The sequence below is a fragment of the Gavia stellata genome, chromosome 18, assembly GCF_030936135.1.
Source record: "Gavia stellata isolate bGavSte3 chromosome 18, bGavSte3.hap2, whole genome shotgun sequence".
Classification (NCBI taxonomy): Eukaryota; Metazoa; Chordata; class Aves; order Gaviiformes; family Gaviidae; genus Gavia; species Gavia stellata.
In genome coordinates, this window is record NC_082611.1 from 19,830,550 (window position 1) to 19,848,500 (window position 17,951).

At 55.8% G+C, this 17,951-nt stretch overlaps 1 protein-coding gene across 1 annotated transcript in view; it reads right to left on the reverse strand.

Annotated features, from left to right (window-relative positions):
• Nucleotides 1-1,141: 1,141 nt before the first annotated feature.
• The window catches only part of LOC132318651 (hydrocephalus-inducing protein homolog), a 164,634-nt gene continuing 147,824 nt past the window's right edge, over nucleotides 1,142-17,951 (reverse strand). Inside the window, exons 65-85 of the mRNA XM_059826624.1 lie at nucleotides 17,585-17,803; nucleotides 16,267-16,427; nucleotides 15,580-15,692; nucleotides 13,728-13,974; nucleotides 12,968-13,180; nucleotides 12,160-12,298; nucleotides 11,653-11,818; nucleotides 11,078-11,225; nucleotides 9,605-9,812; nucleotides 9,133-9,354; nucleotides 8,402-8,571; nucleotides 8,011-8,209; nucleotides 7,678-7,836; nucleotides 7,276-7,556; nucleotides 6,710-6,929; nucleotides 5,658-5,870; nucleotides 4,062-4,225; nucleotides 3,594-3,744; nucleotides 2,950-3,180; nucleotides 2,108-2,332; nucleotides 1,142-1,621 (exon numbers count right to left, since the gene is read on the reverse strand). Of these exons, the coding sequence (XP_059682607.1) occupies nucleotides 1,142-1,621; nucleotides 2,108-2,332; nucleotides 2,950-3,180; nucleotides 3,594-3,744; nucleotides 4,062-4,225; nucleotides 5,658-5,870; nucleotides 6,710-6,929; nucleotides 7,276-7,556; nucleotides 7,678-7,836; nucleotides 8,011-8,209; nucleotides 8,402-8,571; nucleotides 9,133-9,354; nucleotides 9,605-9,812; nucleotides 11,078-11,225; nucleotides 11,653-11,818; nucleotides 12,160-12,298; nucleotides 12,968-13,180; nucleotides 13,728-13,974; nucleotides 15,580-15,692; nucleotides 16,267-16,427; nucleotides 17,585-17,803 (4,329 nt within the window). The remainder of the gene's footprint in view (nucleotides 1,622-2,107; nucleotides 2,333-2,949; nucleotides 3,181-3,593; nucleotides 3,745-4,061; nucleotides 4,226-5,657; nucleotides 5,871-6,709; nucleotides 6,930-7,275; nucleotides 7,557-7,677; nucleotides 7,837-8,010; nucleotides 8,210-8,401; nucleotides 8,572-9,132; nucleotides 9,355-9,604; nucleotides 9,813-11,077; nucleotides 11,226-11,652; nucleotides 11,819-12,159; nucleotides 12,299-12,967; nucleotides 13,181-13,727; nucleotides 13,975-15,579; nucleotides 15,693-16,266; nucleotides 16,428-17,584; nucleotides 17,804-17,951) is intronic.

Consider the following 17,951-nt stretch of genomic DNA (forward strand, 5'->3'; position numbering starts at 1 on the left):
GAGCCCTGGGGGCAACTTACTGAGCTTGTGCTTGTTAACGAGAGGGAAGTTCTAGAGAAAGACCTTAATAGGGACAGAAATCAGCTGACTTCCCATGCAAGGGACATCAACACAACACCTCCAGAACTGGACTGACCGACCCACGCGTTCAGCAAGTCAAACTTCCGCCAAGCTGCTAGCTCAAGGTAACGCAGCTTGACACCTTAAGCCACTTGCTTACTTTGACTACAACTCCGCCACCGTTTGGCCCGTACCTTAACCCGCTTCCCGAAGGCCCTGCCTGTGCTGCCGGAGCCGGCTGAGCCGGGAGATAGAAGGCCCCTTCCCTGGGCTCCCGGGCCCACAGACCCCCAGGGCTGCAGCCCCCCGATGCCCCCGACCTCCCGGGGTGACCCCTTCCCCCGGACACCCCCGCTGCCCCCGGACCCCCCCAGGTCCCTCTGGGGTGACCCCCCTCCCGCGGGCCCCCCTCCCCCGAAGCCCCCAGCTCCCACCGGGGAGCCGGGCCGGTCCCCTCCCGCCCCAGACCCACGGCTGCACGGCGGGACCCCCGCCCGCCCCCCAGCATCCCGTGCCGGCTCCCACCACCCCGGGGCCGCAGGCGGCCCCAAGACCCCCTCCAGCCCTCCCCGGGCCGCCGGGCCGGCCTCCCCCCGCCGGGGCTCGGGGCAGCCCGGAGCGGCACCGCCCCGCTCCCCTCCCGGTTCCCGGCAGCCCCCGCCGCCCACTGCTCGATCTCCAGGGCCGCCCCCTTCCTCTTCTCGCACAGCGCGGCGTTCAGCGCCCGCACCACGCCGGGCGACAGCGGCGCCAGGTCCCGCTCGGCGATCACGGCCCCGCCGGGCCCCGCACCCGCCGCCGCCGCCGGCGGCCACCTGACCCCGCGCCGCCGGCCCGCCCACGTGACCCCGCCGTCGCGCTCCGCAGCGCCCCCGCGCGGCGCGGAGGCCGCCGGCTGCGCCCCGCCCCGCCGCCAGGGGCGCCCTTTCGCCGATCGGGCCCCTCCCGTTGCCTCAGCACGGGCTGGATGGGACGCGCTGCTGGGTTTATTCCAAAGAGACCTTTAATTACCCCCGCAGTTAATTAACGAACGCCCACGGCCAGAAGCAGCGTGGCCCAGGGACCCCAGGAGGGGCACGAGTCACGGGGGAGGGGGCAGACCCCGGAGGTAGTACACCCAGGAGACCCCCGGCCCCTGACCGCCGGCAGCCCCGGGGCAGGAGACCACCATCCTGGTGGCGACGGGGGCCGGGGCACCCTGGAAGGCGACGGTGATGAGGGCAGTCTTCTTGGAGCGCCAGCGCTCGGGGCCCCTGAGGGTGAAGGCCGGGTGCTCCACCCTGTACTGGAAGGCCGTGGGCTGGAGGAAGACGTTTTTGAAGGGGATGGAGGTGGTGCCGCCGGCCTTGACGGGGAAGGGGCCCTGGGGCTTGGGCGGGAGGGCGAGGCCGAAGAGGGGGATGCTGTACTCCCCCCCGAGCCGGGAGGAGAGCCGCAGCGTGGCCCTGACTTCGCCCAGCTGGCAGGGCTCGTAGGTCACCTCCACGCTCACCGCCGAGCCCCCGGGGCTGGCGGGGGCCACGCTGATGGTTCTCTCTGTCTGGAAGTCGGGGCAGTCGGTCTGCGCAGGGGAGAGAAGAGACGGGGTGGCGGGTCACAAAAGCAGAGCCGGCACCTCGGGGAGAAAGCGATGGTCCCCCGCCATCACGCAGGCCGGGGTCCCTCTCCCGTGCCTGTCACTGCAGCTGTCCCACCCACACCATACCCCTGGTGAGCACCCACGATCGACGGCCACGAGGACTGTCCAAACCCGCCGAGCAGGGACAACCCTGCACCCAAACCCCAAGAGACCCTTCTGCCAGAGCTGGGGTTTAGGGTGGAAGTCCAGACCCCACAGAACCTGCAAGAGCAGCTCCAACAAGGGCAGCAGAGAGGGGTGTGCGAGTGAGGACAGTCCAGCTAGAGACAGATCCAGTGTCGGTGGGAAGACCCCCGGGCTCACGTGGCCGCCCTGGCTACACCAGGGCAGGATCCCTCGACAGAGAGGGCTGATGCTGGCCAGATGAGCTGCCTCCCCCCAAAAGAGCCCAGGGAAAGCTGGGGTCACCTGGAGGAGGTAGTCTGTCTTCTGTCGGGCGTAATTCGTGATTTCGGTGGTGATGGTCTGACTAGAGCCCAGTGTGGTGCGGAAGTAGAGGGGCTTCTCCGTCCTGTGCGTGGTGGCTTTCAGGTGCAGGTTGTAGTAGAAAGAGCCCAAATCGCTGCTCTGAAGCACCAGGCGCCCGCTGCTCTCACCTATTTTCATGGGCTGGTACTCAAAGACAAGGTCAGCCTGGGAGGAATGAAGGGAAAAGCCACTGGGTCAGGCAGAGATGGGGAAGGCAGGGCCTGGGATAGGGGAAATCGGTCCCTGGTGTGCTCACGCAGTGCTGGAAGGCAGCCCAGCACCCTCCCTCGCTCCAACTCCTTCTCTCTGGGTCAGAGCCCTGCTGCATGTGGGGGACAGTTCACTTGGGGGACAGTCCCCAACATCTGAGCGCCCTCCAGCACTATCCCAGAAGCTTCCCACCCTAAAATGCCCCTATACTCCCCCAGGTCACACAACGCCTCCTGTCAATCCAGGCTGCAAACACCCTGCCAGTGGGGTGAGGCATGCCTTGCAGCCACTCCAAACTGAAAATACCCACACTAAGTAAGGAGCACGTGGCACAAGGACCTGCCACGCGAGGCCTGATGGGAGCATATCACAAGGGGCAGCATGGCAGACTCCACCAACACAGGGCGATTCCCGCTAGGGCTATTCTCACACACTGCTTCACCTCCAGATTACTAGCAGGTCGGAGCTGTCACTCTTGGAAAGAAGCCCCAGATGGTTCATGTAGGGCAGAGCACCCACTCCCAGAAAGGCTGCAGGAAGAGGAGAGCGTACAGGACGAGCTTTGCTCCTACCTCCGACTGTGCAGGAACAGTGAAATGTGGGGGAACGTTGACATCGGGCACTTTGCAATCTGTGGCAAACATCACCGGGACAGGCAGAGGGTTCTCCACCTTGACGGTGGAAGACACTCTCTGCCGAACAGCGGCGGTCATTTCAACAGTGCTGAGGGGTCCCGAAGCGGTGGCCTTGAAAGTCACCATGTAGAACAAGTACTCCTTGGTCACCTCGTTGAGGAAGGTCACCTGAATGAGAGAAAAAGGGAAGCACTATATAAAAATATACCAGCTGTGCTAAGCCAGCCCAAAGAACCCCCCAAGCTCAGCACCCTACTTCCAAGAATGGTGGTAAGCAGCCACCCAGGAAGAGTGCCAGACTGGGGAAAGCATGTGTGGTATTTCCACTCTGGAGTCTCCTGATTGCCTGTTGCTTCCAGCTCACCAATGGCCTGACCCACCTGTGCTCTGCAGCCCCCAGTGGGACCCTCGCAGAGACTGACACGTGAGTGGGGCACGTGGAGAGGTGCCTGCTGTTCAGTACCCACCCAGGACACCTACAAGCCCACCAGTGGGCACGTGGAGGTATGAAAACAGGCACATAGCTTCTCAGTGAGCAAACAGCTCCTTGAAGGGCTCCACAGTCTGGTGTCCACACTTACCGTTGCGTTAAAGACTCCTTCCTTGTAGGAGAGGAACGTGAGCTTGTAGTCCTTTTTGGCAGAGCCTGGCACGTCAATGTAGTCCAGCCCCTGCAGCACAGAACTGCTTTCCAGGTTTTCTGGTTTGAGTATGTCCACTACCACGAGGAACCTGTGGGTGAGAAGAATGCAGTGAAGCTCAACGGGAAGGACTCCCATAGGATACCCATCGTGGGGGGGCACAACACAGCTCCTCACACCCTCAATGCCTCAGGCAGAGGGAGACAGCTCTCATCCCCTCGGAGGAAAACCCTCCAGGATGGGTCTGCATAGGCAGAACGTGGGTAGGGTGATCCCAGACACCTATGGCCAGAAATGGGCCGAGGAGAGTAAAAAGCTTGCAGGAAGGACCTTCCGGGCAGTGGGAAGCCCTTCCTTGTGCTGCTGCAGGGATTGCTGGTGGGACGAGACTTCCTGGGCCGGACTCACCTCTGCGGTCTGTTCAGCCAGTTGGAAACAGGGATGAGCTCAGTGTAGGAAGTCCGACATGGTACCTGCCGGAAAATGGTCCCTGAACACTTTGGGGCCTCAGCAGTCCCTTGCAAGAGGTAGTACAAGCCTGTCCCATCCGGCAATGGGAAGAAGATGGAGCCCTAGAGACGAGAAATAGGATAAGTGAGCTCTCCTGCTCTCTGTCTGGACGAGTTACTGGCTCTCGAGCACACCTGGGCAGTCCCATGTCTCAGGCTGTCATTTGAGCAGCTTTGAGCAGGTCCAGCTGGCAGAGCTGTGACCGCAGCCCTGTGTCCCACGCAGGTGGAGATGGCAGTGTCATACCCGCTCGGGCTGGCACAGCCACGGGACACAGAGGCAACACGTCTGGGCAAGGCAAGGAAGCACCAGCCCTGCAGCAGAGCTGGTCTGACCGTCCTAGCACCCTTTTACTTGCCTTACTAATGTGGGCACGTCAGCTGCCAGCCCTGTGCTTGTGCAGGGACAGCCGTGGTAAGGGGGTGGCAGTCCCTACTAAGCTTGGCTGCCCCGGCAGTGCTGGGATTAGCCCCAGCATTACTGCCAGGAGAGCAGCCTGTAAGCTAACACGGCAGGGTCCCACCAGCCAGGGTGGGCCACGAGAAGCTCATAACCAGTACTCATCGGGTGCCAATGGGTCACAGCCACCTGCCTGCAGCACCTCCTCTGCCTCCAGAGCAGCATGAAGAGTCCTGCAGTTTTCAGCAAGGCTGTACATTAAAAAGATACTGAGCCTATGCAACCCTACAGGGCACAGATCTGCTCCGCACCCTGGAGATTGAGCCCAGAAGTCTCTGGCCTCCACTCTTGCTCTGGCCTAAATTCTGGTGTGGTGTAAGATCAGCTAGAGGGGGCCAAGGGGCAGGTGTCTGACACCCACCTCCAGCACCCCGGAGCCGTTTGGAATTGACCCCCTTGATTTAAGAGCTTGTCCCTGGTGCATCTCAGAAATAGTGCTCATGGAAACAGAGGGGACAGTCACCCTACCTGCCCAGCCTGAGACCTGCAGGAAGGGCTCTTTCCACATCACCAAAGGTGATGTCAAGAGAGATGTCTGTGTTGTTTCCCACCCGACTGCTCATGGTGAGGGGGGGCACTGAGAAATGGCAGGGCAGCTTCGCCCCTCTCGTTCCCTGCATGCTGCAAAAGGACCCCAGCAGGGCAGTGCTGGCAGAAGCAGTCGCGCCCAGGACTTGGGGAGCCTGTGCAGCCCACAGGGCTGAGCACGGGGCGGGTCTCCGAGCCCCCCTGGGCTGCACAGGCAGGGACCAGGAGCTGCACAGAACGAACTTCATTTCCTGGACTTTCAGACAACCTGGTTTTTCAGGTTAGCTGCTCCAACACATTTAATGGTCAGTCCAGAATTCCCACCTGCAGTTTCCTTACACCTGGCCTCTAGCCACCAAGAAATCCAGCTTCCAACATGGGATCACAGGATAATTTCAGCTTGGAGGGGACCTCTGAAGGTCATCTTGTCCAACCCTCCTGCCCAAAGCTGGGTGAGCTATGAGGGTCATGCTACCGAGGGTCAGCGTGCTGGCACAGCTCACATACCTGATGCTGCTGCTTCTCAGAGCTCATCGTTAGGGGTTGGTAAGTGATCTTGTAGGGCTTGTTTTGTTGATTGGCCTCTAGATGGAAAAATTCAGGCCCCTTCCAGTGTTCCCCCTCAATGACAGGTTGCGCGGTCCAGGCCTCATTGCTTGGGTTGGACAGGAGGATGGTCTGGCTGTGCTCCTGGCGCACGTCGCATGCGAAAGTCAGTGTCTGCAACAGAGGAGCACAGAGGCTGCTTGGCCATACCGAGGAATCCTTTCCACTCGGACTCTGACTAGCTCTACGCACAGGGAGCAGCTTTTCCTCGTCGTACGCAAAATTCCCGTTTGAGCTGTAGATTTTGGTGTAAACCAAATTGTCGGTTCTTAGAGAGGGAGAGGAAGGGGTGTTTTGCATGCTGGGTGAAGGGGGATGCCGCCTCCCAAGGAGGGGAGAAAGAAAATGGGGAGTCATGGAAGGAAATCTCTCCTGTGCAAGGACAAGACCTGCAGCCGCACAGCCCCTTTGTGGGCAGGCTGGAGAGCAGCTCCGGGCTCTCTTTTGGGAGCAAGAGCCAACACCCCCCAGCTGCACCCTCCCGCGATGCCCGTGAGGGCCAGGAGTCCTCCAACGCTGCATCCCTGTGCCCTAGGAGCTGGATGCAGACGCCTTGCCCACTCCTAGCGCTGAATGCCCTCCCCAGTCCCGACAGGGACGAAAAGTGTGGCTGCGCGTGCAATACTGGGAGTACAGCTGGACAGCTCTGTGGGGAGGGTCTCAGAAGAGCCCTGCAGGGTGTCCCTGCAGCAAGGGTGCTGCAATGCAGAGCCAGGACAGCTGAGGTGCTCGCTGGAGGAGCAGCACCGTTAACAGGGGAGGAAGGCAATTACAGGGCTCAGAAATTTTGGGAATCCTGCCCAACGGTTTTTTCAGGTCTCTGGGATACCCAGGCAGGATGACAGGCAGGAGCGAGTCTATGCACGTAAATATCCTTCAGTCCCTGCCCTGCGAGAGATGTGGTGCAAACGGTGGTGCAAGGAGAGGACCCATCCTGTCTCTGCTCCAGTTACCTCTTTGGTCACAGGGGTCTCCATGCAGCATCCTGCCAGCGTAAGCTGGAGCGGCTCACTGCCCTGGATGAAGCACTTCAGGTCCTCGTACTGGATAGCGTGGCTCAGCTTACAGGGGTGGAAGGTCACAACGAAGGGGACATCCATTCCTGGGGAGATGTAACCCTTGGCGGGGCTGATGGAGAAATCTGGCTTGAAGCTCGCGATGTCCCACTTAAACCTTGCCAAGGAAAGCACAAGGACAGGAAGGAAGGATTAGCAATGGGGAGGCTGCGAACGCAACGTGCCGTTTCTAATCCTCTTGTGGGCTTTTCCACCAGATTTCAGGCATGACGCTGAGCCACCTGGCAATAAGGCTTCAGGCTGGCCAGGAGTCAGCTGCACCCATCTGTAAACAAGGTTTTGGTTGTATCCCTTGCTAACTTCCAGGGCCTGACTGCACAGCCTTGGCTGCCCAACTCTCCACTGGGACGGAAAAGCAGAGGGGAACTATCTGGGCAAGCTACAGCTCCATCCAACCCTCATCCAAGCTCTCAGCCCTCAGAGAGAACAGGGTTTTGCATTACTTGACTCCTATGTCGCCCGTGTTCTGCATGATGATGCGCCGGGATGTGTAGCTCTGCTGCACCACCGCTCCAAAGCTGAGGTGTTCCTGGTCCAAGCTCACATGGATGCCCTGGCAGGAGCCCCGCACCATGAAGAGGGAGCGCACCAGGCCGTTGCACTCCATCGTCACTTCTTCGGTGAATGGCTGGATGCGGCGTTTTGGGGAGAAGGTCACCTCCACTTTACAGGTGTCTCCTTTGGGCTTCAGACTTAGTTCGGTGGTGGGGTTCAAGCAGAGAACCTGCCCAAAGAAATGAGTGGAGACTACTACTACAATTGTAACTACTAGCTCCTGCCCAGAGCAGCTCATAGCTACCAGCAGGCACACCAAAGTGCTCTCCAAGTGAAGGAAGGAGCCTTACCCCAGCTTCTTGGAGCTCTGGCATGGTGGACATGAGACGGAGCTTAAAAGTAAGAGGGGCAGCACTGTTGTTTGCTATGGTGACCATCTTCTTCACCGTCTGTCCGATGGAGAGGGCTCCCAGCTTCACCACCTTTCCTCGTGGTTCCACAACATCAACCTGAGGTAGGAGGGATTAATATAAAGTGAAGGGAAAGAAGGAGAAAAGGTTTTCTGCCACCCTCATGGCAGAAAACCAAAACATGGTAGGCTGGGGAAGAGATGAGGAAAATGAGAGAGAAAGCCATGCTGGCTGCCTGCCACCTGGAGTTTTAGGGTTTGGATTTCATCTCACCTTCATTTTCATGCCCCTTCCTTGGACCTCAACAGTCTGCTGGCAAAGACCATTGATTTCAAAAGGGATGAGCTCATGGTAAGACGCAACCTCTCTGGGATAGAAAGTGATGGGCACCTCCACTGTCCCTCCTGGGCGTAGGACGTGCCCTGGGAAGTCCACCTCCAGGTACGCGGTGTTGGTGAACAAGCAGTTCAAACTGGCAGAAAGCACAGCAAAGAGGAGCAGAGGTGTCACAAGGCTGTGTGCGCTCAGACAACAACATCAGGGCTACTTGGGGCTCTCCTTTCTCCTCCCCCTGCATCTTCAGGATTTCACCCACAGTGGTCACGAGGACATGGAGCAGGCATGCGCTAAGCAAGGGTTGAAGGAGTGTGCGGAGAAGGCCTACCTCATATCCCTGTCTGCCTTGTTTGTGATGACAAGGGTCCGCTGGGCAGGTGGCATCCCAGCATGGTAGATGAAGCAGGCTCCAAAGTCGAGTCTGGTGGTGGAGAAGTGGACAGCGGGCACTACCACAGTGGCCAGGAACACGCAGGTAAACGTGGGACCCTTGCTGATCTGGTGGGGCAAAAGACACCATGAGCCAGGTGAAGAGGTGGGAATTACAACCCCAAACACCAGAGATGGCTGAGGAAGAGGATGGGGGACAGCTGGCTGCAGTGACAATAAGGAAAAGCAAGTACCAAAGGACCCCAGAATAGAAAGAGAAGGCGGAATGCTTGGGCTAAGAGGGAAAGGGTTTTTGAAGAGTCATGGCCCTGCTTTGTGCAGCCATGTGCTGGCAAGACCGTTCTGAGCTGTGGGACCCGACTCAGGAGGGGTCTGGCAAGGAGAAACAGCTCCATCCCCGCGCACATCTAGAGCCCCTCCAAATTAGGGGCAGAGAGGGCCTGGGGCATACGTCCTGCCACAAAAGCACCTCCCAAAGTAGTCCTGGATAAGCGCTTAAGTATTAAAATATTCCATTCAGAAGCTGTCAGGCTCTTTATTGCAGCAGCAGGAGCCTCTCTGCCTCGTTCAGGCTCTTCAGTGACGGAGCTCACCCCCAGCCCTGGCCTCCTGCTGCCAAGCTGCTGCGTAGGGAAGGCGAAGGTCCCGTATTAAACACTGGTGCCTCACCTGTAGCGTCAGCTTTACATCCTTTAAAGAGCACATCTTCTGTGGGTGAAACACCAGCTGGGTCTCTGCTTTCCCCTCCGCCTGCACGGTGCCCGTCTGAGGGGTGACAGCAAGGACCTGCTTACGGGCTGGGGGGCCGCTCAGCTCCCACGAGAAGGCGAAGCTGAACTTGCCGTTATTGCGGATGCTGAAGATGCGCTTGATGTTCTCGTTTAGCTGTACCTGCGGGGAGAAGATGGTGAGGATTAGGGCTTGGAGCACATGCAAAGCGCTGGCTGGCCCAGCAAGTGCTCCTTCATCTTTCACATTCAGCTAATGACCTGTCTGAAAGATCAATCTCCCTCTCTCTAGAGACCCACAGATGAAGAAAAAACGTTCCCTCTTAGTCAAACATATCTGCAAAGCTCCTGGTTAAGGCCGAATCTTGCAGGGCTTTGTGGGGCAAATGGTTCAGGGAACCAGCGCTGCTCACCTCCTTGAGATCAATGACGTTGACCTCCTGGGCGCTGAGCTCAGTGACACAGCCGTCGCCGTCCTCACAACTGACAGACGCCTTCACGCTGTAGCCGGTGGCCTTGATATTCAAGGAGAGGGGCTGGGTCTTCCTCTTGACCTTGCACTTGAGGTTGAAGACCACCTCTCCTTCTAGTGTTGGTGTGAAGATGACTGTAATGGGAAGCCTGGGGAGAAAAGATCCTTTTTGCTCCATTCACTGCCTCTTTGCTTTCTTGGCCCCACATTGCCTGCTCTGGGAGGGCAGGCTGTGCAATGGCTGTGGTGAGACCCCAGGCCTCGGAGAAAACAGGAGCAGCACTCTGCCCTTCCAGGGCCTTCCGCTATGGAGCGAGCCCTGGTGACAACTGTTTAGGGTATGATGATCCCATGCAATGAAACGGCAGAGGATACAATGACAAGGCAGCAAACCCTGAGCTAACGCTGACCTTACTGCCCTGCCCATGTGCTACAAGGCAGCACTGGGTTAAGACCCCACTTCTGTCCCACACACAGAGGAGGGCACTCCTAGAGACCCCCAGTCTCTCTGATCTATACGACAAGGGTAACAGCCTCTTTGCAAAGAGGAATCATCCAGCTCCCGTGACCGCTGTGCAGTGCGGGTGCCACCAAACTGCCTCTTCGTAATTTCTGTGGATAATTTCTGGGTACGTGATCAAACACAACCAAACTACAGAGATTGAAGGAATTACCCCCTCTCAGGTGAGCCACAGTAACTGATACAGGATGTTCTCTTATCTTACACCCTGTGGCGAGCCAAAATTCAGCATCTTTTAAGCCACAGCAAAACTGCCTGGAGCTAACGCGTTCTCCTTACACCCAGGCAGGCTATGAGTGGGCACAGGGACATTTGTGGTGGATCAGCAGATGAGCTGGTGACCTGCTTGAATTCATGATCATGTCTGATCACAAGTCACACCTGCAGTTCACAAGAAAAGAGCATCCATTTTCTGACAGGTGATCCTGCAAAACACAGCTAGCTGTGTAAGCCTGTTGCTGTCCCCCATGATGGGCTTATATGCTGCTTGTGTGCTCTGCTGCTCTTGGTCGCTTTGCCCAGACCACGCGTGGTGGACTCTGTCACTAAAGGAACACAGAGGAGAGAGGAGACCTTGCACACTTAAGGCTGCTAGCTCAGGGGAATCACAGAGTTAAAACCTCCAAACATGCTTTTGTCATCAAAACTAGAAGATCCAAAGCCTGAACTTCTCCAGGAAGGGGGCCTAGAAGACCGGGGTAACCCCGGCACAGCCACTCTACGGAGAAACCTGAAGTTTCATGGTGTCCCCATTGGGAAGGAACAAAACAAGGCAGACGTACGCTATGGCCAAGAGTCACCAGGTGAATGTGGAGGGGAGAGCGTCTCAAAAGCAAAATGATGGTGCTGCATTTGGCACATGGGAGAGGGAATCTGACCCGTGAGCCCTATTACCTTGAAAGAGGAGCGATGGAGCCTTCCAGGGGCTCTATTTTCACGGAGGTGTTGCATCCCTCTGAGAAGAGAGAGCTTTCTCTGAAAGCAAAGCTGAAGGCTTCCTTCTCACTGTTGATCATATAGATAGTCTGGCGTACCTCGTGCCCTGGGGAGAGGACAAAGCAGCTGCTGAAAACCTTTTGTTCCTCTGGCCACCAGACCACCACTGCCCACTGTGCTCCTGCCTGCCGGCTGAGCCCAGCAGGCAATCTGCAGTGAGAAGCACTGCCTGCAGCATGGCACGCTCAGGATGCCAACATGGAAACGTACTTCTCACCCCCTGGGCTCCCCCGCATCACCCCCAAATCCCCTCTTGGAAACAGCCCCAACTACATGCCGTATCCCTGACACATGCCTTCCTCCCTTCCCCTTCCTCTCCCTCCTAACACTTGGGTGCCGGGAGCTGGATGCTCTGCTCACAAGTGCCTGTTTCCATTTCCACCTTCCTCGTGGGAGCCTGCTGGAATAATGGGACTGCTGGGCCCCTGGAGAGGTACGCTTCTGAGCACGTAAGCTATAATCATGGTGCTCACCGATTAACAGCAAGTGGAAGTTCAGGTGGGATCTGTCCAGAGTCACGAGCGGGTCGGTGGTGTTGCCCACCAACAGGAATGGGACCGAAATGCTTTGCTCAGGGATTGTAAAGACCCAGAATGATTCTGTGATGTCCAGGTGCCGGGGGACGAATTCAAACTTGATCTGGGGGAGAAAGAGGCAAATGAAGGAAAGTTGCTGCCCCTGGCTGGGTAAGGGGAGTGGGGTGCAGTCTATACCACCAAGAAACCCCCCAAACCTCCACCTTATGTTGCTGTGAGCTCAGAGATAGGCTGTTGTGCCACTTACAGCCCAAAAGCATGGCAGATGTGGGGTACAGGGTGAGGACAGGTTCATCTGCCAGCTCAGTTACATTGCAGTCAAAAGTTTCTTCATGGTCTTGGCAAGCTCACAGAGACATGGGATGCCCAGTAGGTGTAGATATAGCCGGTGTTAAATTGGCATACACGTGTACCGGATCTACTTTCTTAATTTTCTGCACCCACCTCTGCTTTCTTCCCCGGCTGGATCTGACCTCTCTCTGTGAGGCAGAAGAAAGCCACCTGCTCTGGTGGGGCTTCACGGTCTTGGCAAGTCCACTGGAAGGAATACACGGAACTGGTTGGGTTCATAACCCTGATGGTCCTAGGCACACAAAGCAAAAAAAAGGACTACTAAGGTCGTGTTGGGATGTTAATGACTCTGTCCTGTAGCAGACATCAGGCACTGCCAATCCTGCACACCATCTGGAAGGGGTTATTTGGTATAGCGGAACGACGTTGGGAGCACAAACATTTCACCTGCTTTCTAGGGGCCCTGTTTGTCTCTCAGGTGGCTAAAAATTAATGGCTGTCAACAAAGAAATTAGCAAAGAAATTAGCCAAAACCTCTTGCATATTAAAACAGTGAGATCAAGTGAAAGTGGTAAAATGAAGTCCAGCAAGACTCCTTTAGAAGATAGTACTCTCTGTTGTGGTTGCAGCCTTCGCTGACCCTGTCTAACTGGTATCTCAGAGGTGCAAGAATGTCCCAAGGATGCTCTTCAAAGGGACAAAAGTTGTACTGGCCACATGACATGGGCTGGGGATACGTGGTCCTCCCAGATTGACCCATACCTTACTGAAGACAAAGAACAAAAAATTGGCCAGTTGGTCTTCAGTGACCAGCTTGTTCCAGCCCCAAAACAGACTGGTGGCCAAGTCTCAGCAGATCACAGACAAGGTACCTCGGGGCTTGGAAGAGTAGCTAGAGAGGTCTCTGGTTAAGGAGGGTGACTAGGAGACCACAAACAGGGGAAACCATGCCCACACCTACCTGCTGTTCCTGCCGCGCACTCCAATTGCCGCAAACTCAATCACTTTTGTGTTGAGATCGAACGTTGCCCCTTTTGGTCCCTGCAACTCTGGGTTGCGCCTTTTTGCAGTGATGTAGTCAGAGTCTTCCAGTTCAAAGTGGCAGTTTGGCATCAAGCTTCTCCCCTTCACAACCACCTCTGGGCACTTCTGATTTGGCTTCAGGTTAGGAATACTAGGAAGAAAGGGACTGGTATTAGCCAAACTAACGTTTCTGGACGGCAGCTGCTTGTCTGTCTCCTTGTACAGCACAGAGCGCTGCATCCTCTCTCCGTGCAAGCGTTGCTCAGCAAATCAAACAGAATTGCACTCCCTGCCATGGGGAGGCAGCAGAGGTGAAATGGCAGAAGCATGACCAGTTATGTGTCTAGAGACCAACCGCAGCACACAAGTTTCTATGTAGGTAAGGAGGCCGTGCTTGTCTGATAAGGAAGCGTAGCTAAGGACTAGCTGGCCCCTTGACAGCCTTTCTGGATCTCTCGTTCCAGATTTTGCAACCCTCCAGGAGCTTAATATTTCATACAATGTCTTTTCCCACTGTCCCATACCTGCTTCTACCAAGGCCGGATGACCATCTTTCTTTGTTGCTGTATGTTAGCTGTTTCTGCTGCCTCTCTGGGGCTGGCTGTCCCCAGGTCTGCACTCCCACCCACCCCAGTCAGAGGTATTACCACGACTATCCATCAGTAGCATGAGTTGAAAAGTGGCTGGACGTTTCCTACCTGCAGAGCATACGGCTCTGAAAGTCCCCCACGTACACCGGAGAGAACTTCATCTGGAAGAGCTGCTCCTGGCCGGCAGCGATGGTGCCGCTGCCGGGCTCGACAGAGAACAGCAGGGCGGCACTGACGGCGTTCAGAGATGAGCTCAGGGAGGAGGAGACGTGGTCCACAGCACGGTCCAGCTGGCTCGAACAACGGCTAGATCGGAGCTTCACAGAGGTACCAGAAGTGGAGGAAAGGAATTCCCCTGCAATGAGGAAGAGGTTATAGCAGGATATCTTTCAAGGAGAAAATCCTCTGTTCCCAGCAACTCTGCCTTCTGCTGCAGGCGAACAGAAGGGAGGTGGGATGCACTTGGAGCATCCCTGGCCAAGCGCTTTCAGCAGGAGGACTCCCGATGAAGAAGAGGGAGAGCGGTCAGGTTGCTTTTTGCTTCTGTGTTACTGCTTGCTAAATCGTCATCCCAGAAAGTCCTGGGGACGGGTGTGAAAGTGAGGACGGACAGGAGGGACAACTGAGGGTGGGGGGCAGCAAACACAGTGAAAAGGCCCAGCAGAGACCCAGAGAAGCACGTGAATCAAAACACACAACTGAACATCAATCTGTAAAGATATTCAGATGATGGACAGGAAGGCTATGTCTATGTTAGCAAATGAAATGGGCCCAGGACTGAACCCCGCTGCTTCACTCCACGCTGTTAAACTCCCTCCGTCTCCAGGACTGGGGAGCTAGATGCAAACTTCTCCTGCAGAACTGTTTCTGGCCAGCGTTCCTTCCCAAACCACACCCAGGAACTAACAGTAGAGATGTCTGGTGTTACAGCATCTGGGAAAATTTCTGGGCGCTGTTTCACGTCCCAGCACAGCCAGCCTCAGCGCTTAGCATTAAGGACAGCGTTAAGTCCTGCTCCCCAGCTGCCTACAGAACTGAATTTTGTTTGTTGTGCACGGTGGAGAGAAGGCTTTGGGGAACAGCACTGCTCTGTCCTTCACACCCTTTCCTTCCTTCCTCTTTGTCAGGCTTTCATAACCGACGACCAGCCAGCTAATGGCACAGCAGACCGGCTTCAGCACAAGCGTGCCCCATGCCGGGGAACAGCCAACACCAGGACCCACAGGGGAGGGAGTTAAGCACATTCAGAGCGTCAAGGACTTTGGTTGAGGTCTCCCAGCTCGGCAATCAGACAAGCTGCTTGTGCTAGGAAACGCAAGGCTTGACAGCTCTCCTCATTCCTGTTCCTGATGAGACCTCTTGGACACACAGCCCTGTTTCCCCGCAGAACCACGCTGCTCCCAAGGAGACCACGCGCTCAGACACAAACACATTACTGCACGTTAATGAGTCACGGCCCCGCCGTTGAGCTCCGATGGCTGCTGTGAGCAGGGTCTCCGCCTGCAGCAAACACTCCCGTGCCCGAGTTAGGAGGGTTAATTTAGACAGTGACTTTGCTTTTGCTGTAGACTGGGGAATTGCACACAGACAGTGTCTGCAGGTCAGCGAACCCGTTGTTACACTATCAATTTTCCCAGTCTCAGAGACTTGCCAAAGAAGTGCCCTGATGTCCCCCTTCCCAGTCCCGACCCACCACGTGGCTCTCCCCTGAGCCAGGCCCAGCTCCCGCGCAGAGCACAAGCGTCAGAGCAAGTGTAGGAGGGTCTGGAAGGCAGAGAGGGGGCAAGGAGAAAGTCTCCAGCTGCAGCTGGGAAGCTGCTGGTGAAGGTGGGTGACCAGACAGGGATGAAAAAGCAATTCATGCTCTGGGTGGAAGTGGTATAGTCTTCTCACAAAGCCCTCAGCTACCAACTGAAACACCCCGGGCACCCCCAGCTGCCACAGAGAGCTAGTGCCTTACCATCCAGACTGGGCAGGAGCAGCTCCCCAGTATGGCTCACTGCCCTTTCATCCTCCACAGCCCTCATCCAGGTGTATTCCAGGGCCACATTCCCTGTATTGGACAGCTGGAAACTGAAAAGCAAGGAGGAGGCATAAAAAGAAAACGTCCAATAAATACCAAGCAAGTAGGAAAGTAACCCTGTACGGTGGGCTCCCGGCACCCCTTTCTTTATGCTGAGTAGCATCTTCTTCCCCAGACAACTCTGCCACGTCTAGATCGCTGCCCTGGGCTGCCCCGAGACAAAGTATTTCAAAGTTTGGAAGTTTAAGAGGAAATGGCAGACATGGTGCCCAGGAGAATTAATCCAAGGGTCTTACTCTGGTCTTTATGTCTCGGTTTGGCGTTATTTTGACTGAAAACTCGTCTTCAAGCAGATAAGGACAGGCAACACACAATGAAAGCAAAACCATGGTTGTTCTCAGCAGAAAGGCATGGCAGGATGGCAACCACCATCTCCTGCTTGGCTTTGTGTGTAGATATGTGGGCCCCAGCACCCAGCCAGGACTTGGAAAGGATGAAACCAAAAAATTATGTGTTTAAAGGGAAGAACAGCAGGTGAGACTGCTCTAGGGAAGCAGACACCGTGTCAGCCCTGGGCAAAGGCAGCTCCCATACGCAGGTCCCTGCCTGGCCTCCAGCACTCACGTGAACGTCCTCGTCTGGAAGAGCAAGGTCTCCTCGAACTGAATCATGTCCGTATCCAGCTTGAACTCGGCGTAGTCAACGACAGCACTGAGGCGAAGCTCCACCTCACGGCTGCTCTTCTCCAGGACAGTGTGAGCTGGTTCTGGCTCTGGCTCGACCACCTCCAAACAGGACAGGAAAGAATCACTGAGCAGAGCCCAGAAAGCCAGGCTGAACAGGGAGTCTTTTGGCCTCCAAAATCAGCCACATAGAGGGGCTAGAAAGGACCATTCCCATTTATTTCCCTGGAAAGATGATCAAATGTGACCCTTCCGCTACAATATTTGTTTCTACCTACTGATCAGAGAAATCACCATGACTGCAAATACACCCATGGGGACTATGGCCGGGTATCGGTCCCCGTGTTTCAACCCTGCAGAGTGTCTGACCTTCTTCCTGGCTCCCCATAAATCTAGCAGGCCCCTAAATTAGGATTAAGTTCCGCTGCTGGAGCTCTGTGGATGGAGAACCCCAAGAATGAACAAACCTAGAAAGCACCTTTTCCTTCTTGTCTTAGGAGAAAGTGCTTTCCAGATGTCTCGGGTGGGGCAACAGCCACACTGGTGGGGGCTGGGGATGGGCATTTTGGGATGGGCACAAACTCACTAGGAAAGTCTCCAACTGCTGATGCTCGGATGGGGAAGAAGTTTGGTTTACAGGTCTTACAATGGTTCAGAAACTAGGGAAGACCCATCACCCAAGACAAGTGTGTTTGGCAAGAATGATAGTAAAAGCAAGAGTTTCTGGAGATGATACTTCTCCGAACTCCCGCATGACTGCCATATAGTGCCTGGGCTGCCCCATAATGAGATATCCCACACGATATACAGACCACAACTAAAATCTCCAGTACCAGTACAGACAGAGCTCAGAGCTCACCCGCAACGTGCTGGTGGGCTAGCCAGCATACACGAAAGAGCGCTAGTGTTGCTCTCCACTTTAAAACAAGGGGACAGAGCGCAGTGGATTTAACTCCTTGTTGGTGAAAAGGCACCGATTCAGATGAATAGATTTTAACACCATAAAATCAGCAGAGACTGATAGTTTGCACGTGGCTAAATGTCTCTTGTCAAACTAAACATCTCTCGTCAAAAAGACTTCCCCATCTTGTGCGAGCGTAGCAGGTCACCGTGCATCCACCTCTCCCCTAAAAAGCACTGCTGGTTAACCTCACGGATGGATTAAATGTCAGGAGGAAGCAGGAGCCAGCTTAGCCAGCAAGGATGGCGGTCTGCTGCCGTTGGCAGCTCTTTTTGTAGAAGCTCAGTTAGCTTCTTACCTTCTTCTTGAGAGGCCACGTGGCTGCCGGGCCCCTCGTGGCATCCACCCACTTGACGGTGCGCAGGCGGTCGTCCCAGTCGGTAACCAGCTCTGGAGGCAGCTGGAAGGCGATCCTAGCCACCTTACACTTCACAGGGTGCTTTTTGAAAGCGACCGCAACATCTGATTTCAAGGTCACCGTGATGTCCTTAGCACAGCCAGCATGGAGGTGTCCCACCTAGGGAGAAGCGGAGAGCCAAGACCAAACTGGAATCACTGGCAAGGGCAAGACTGACAGCAAAGGGATTGATGTGTTGAGGAGCTGTGCCAGGGATCTGCATTTTATTGTGTATTTATCTGAAGTTTGATAGGCAAAAAGTACAAAC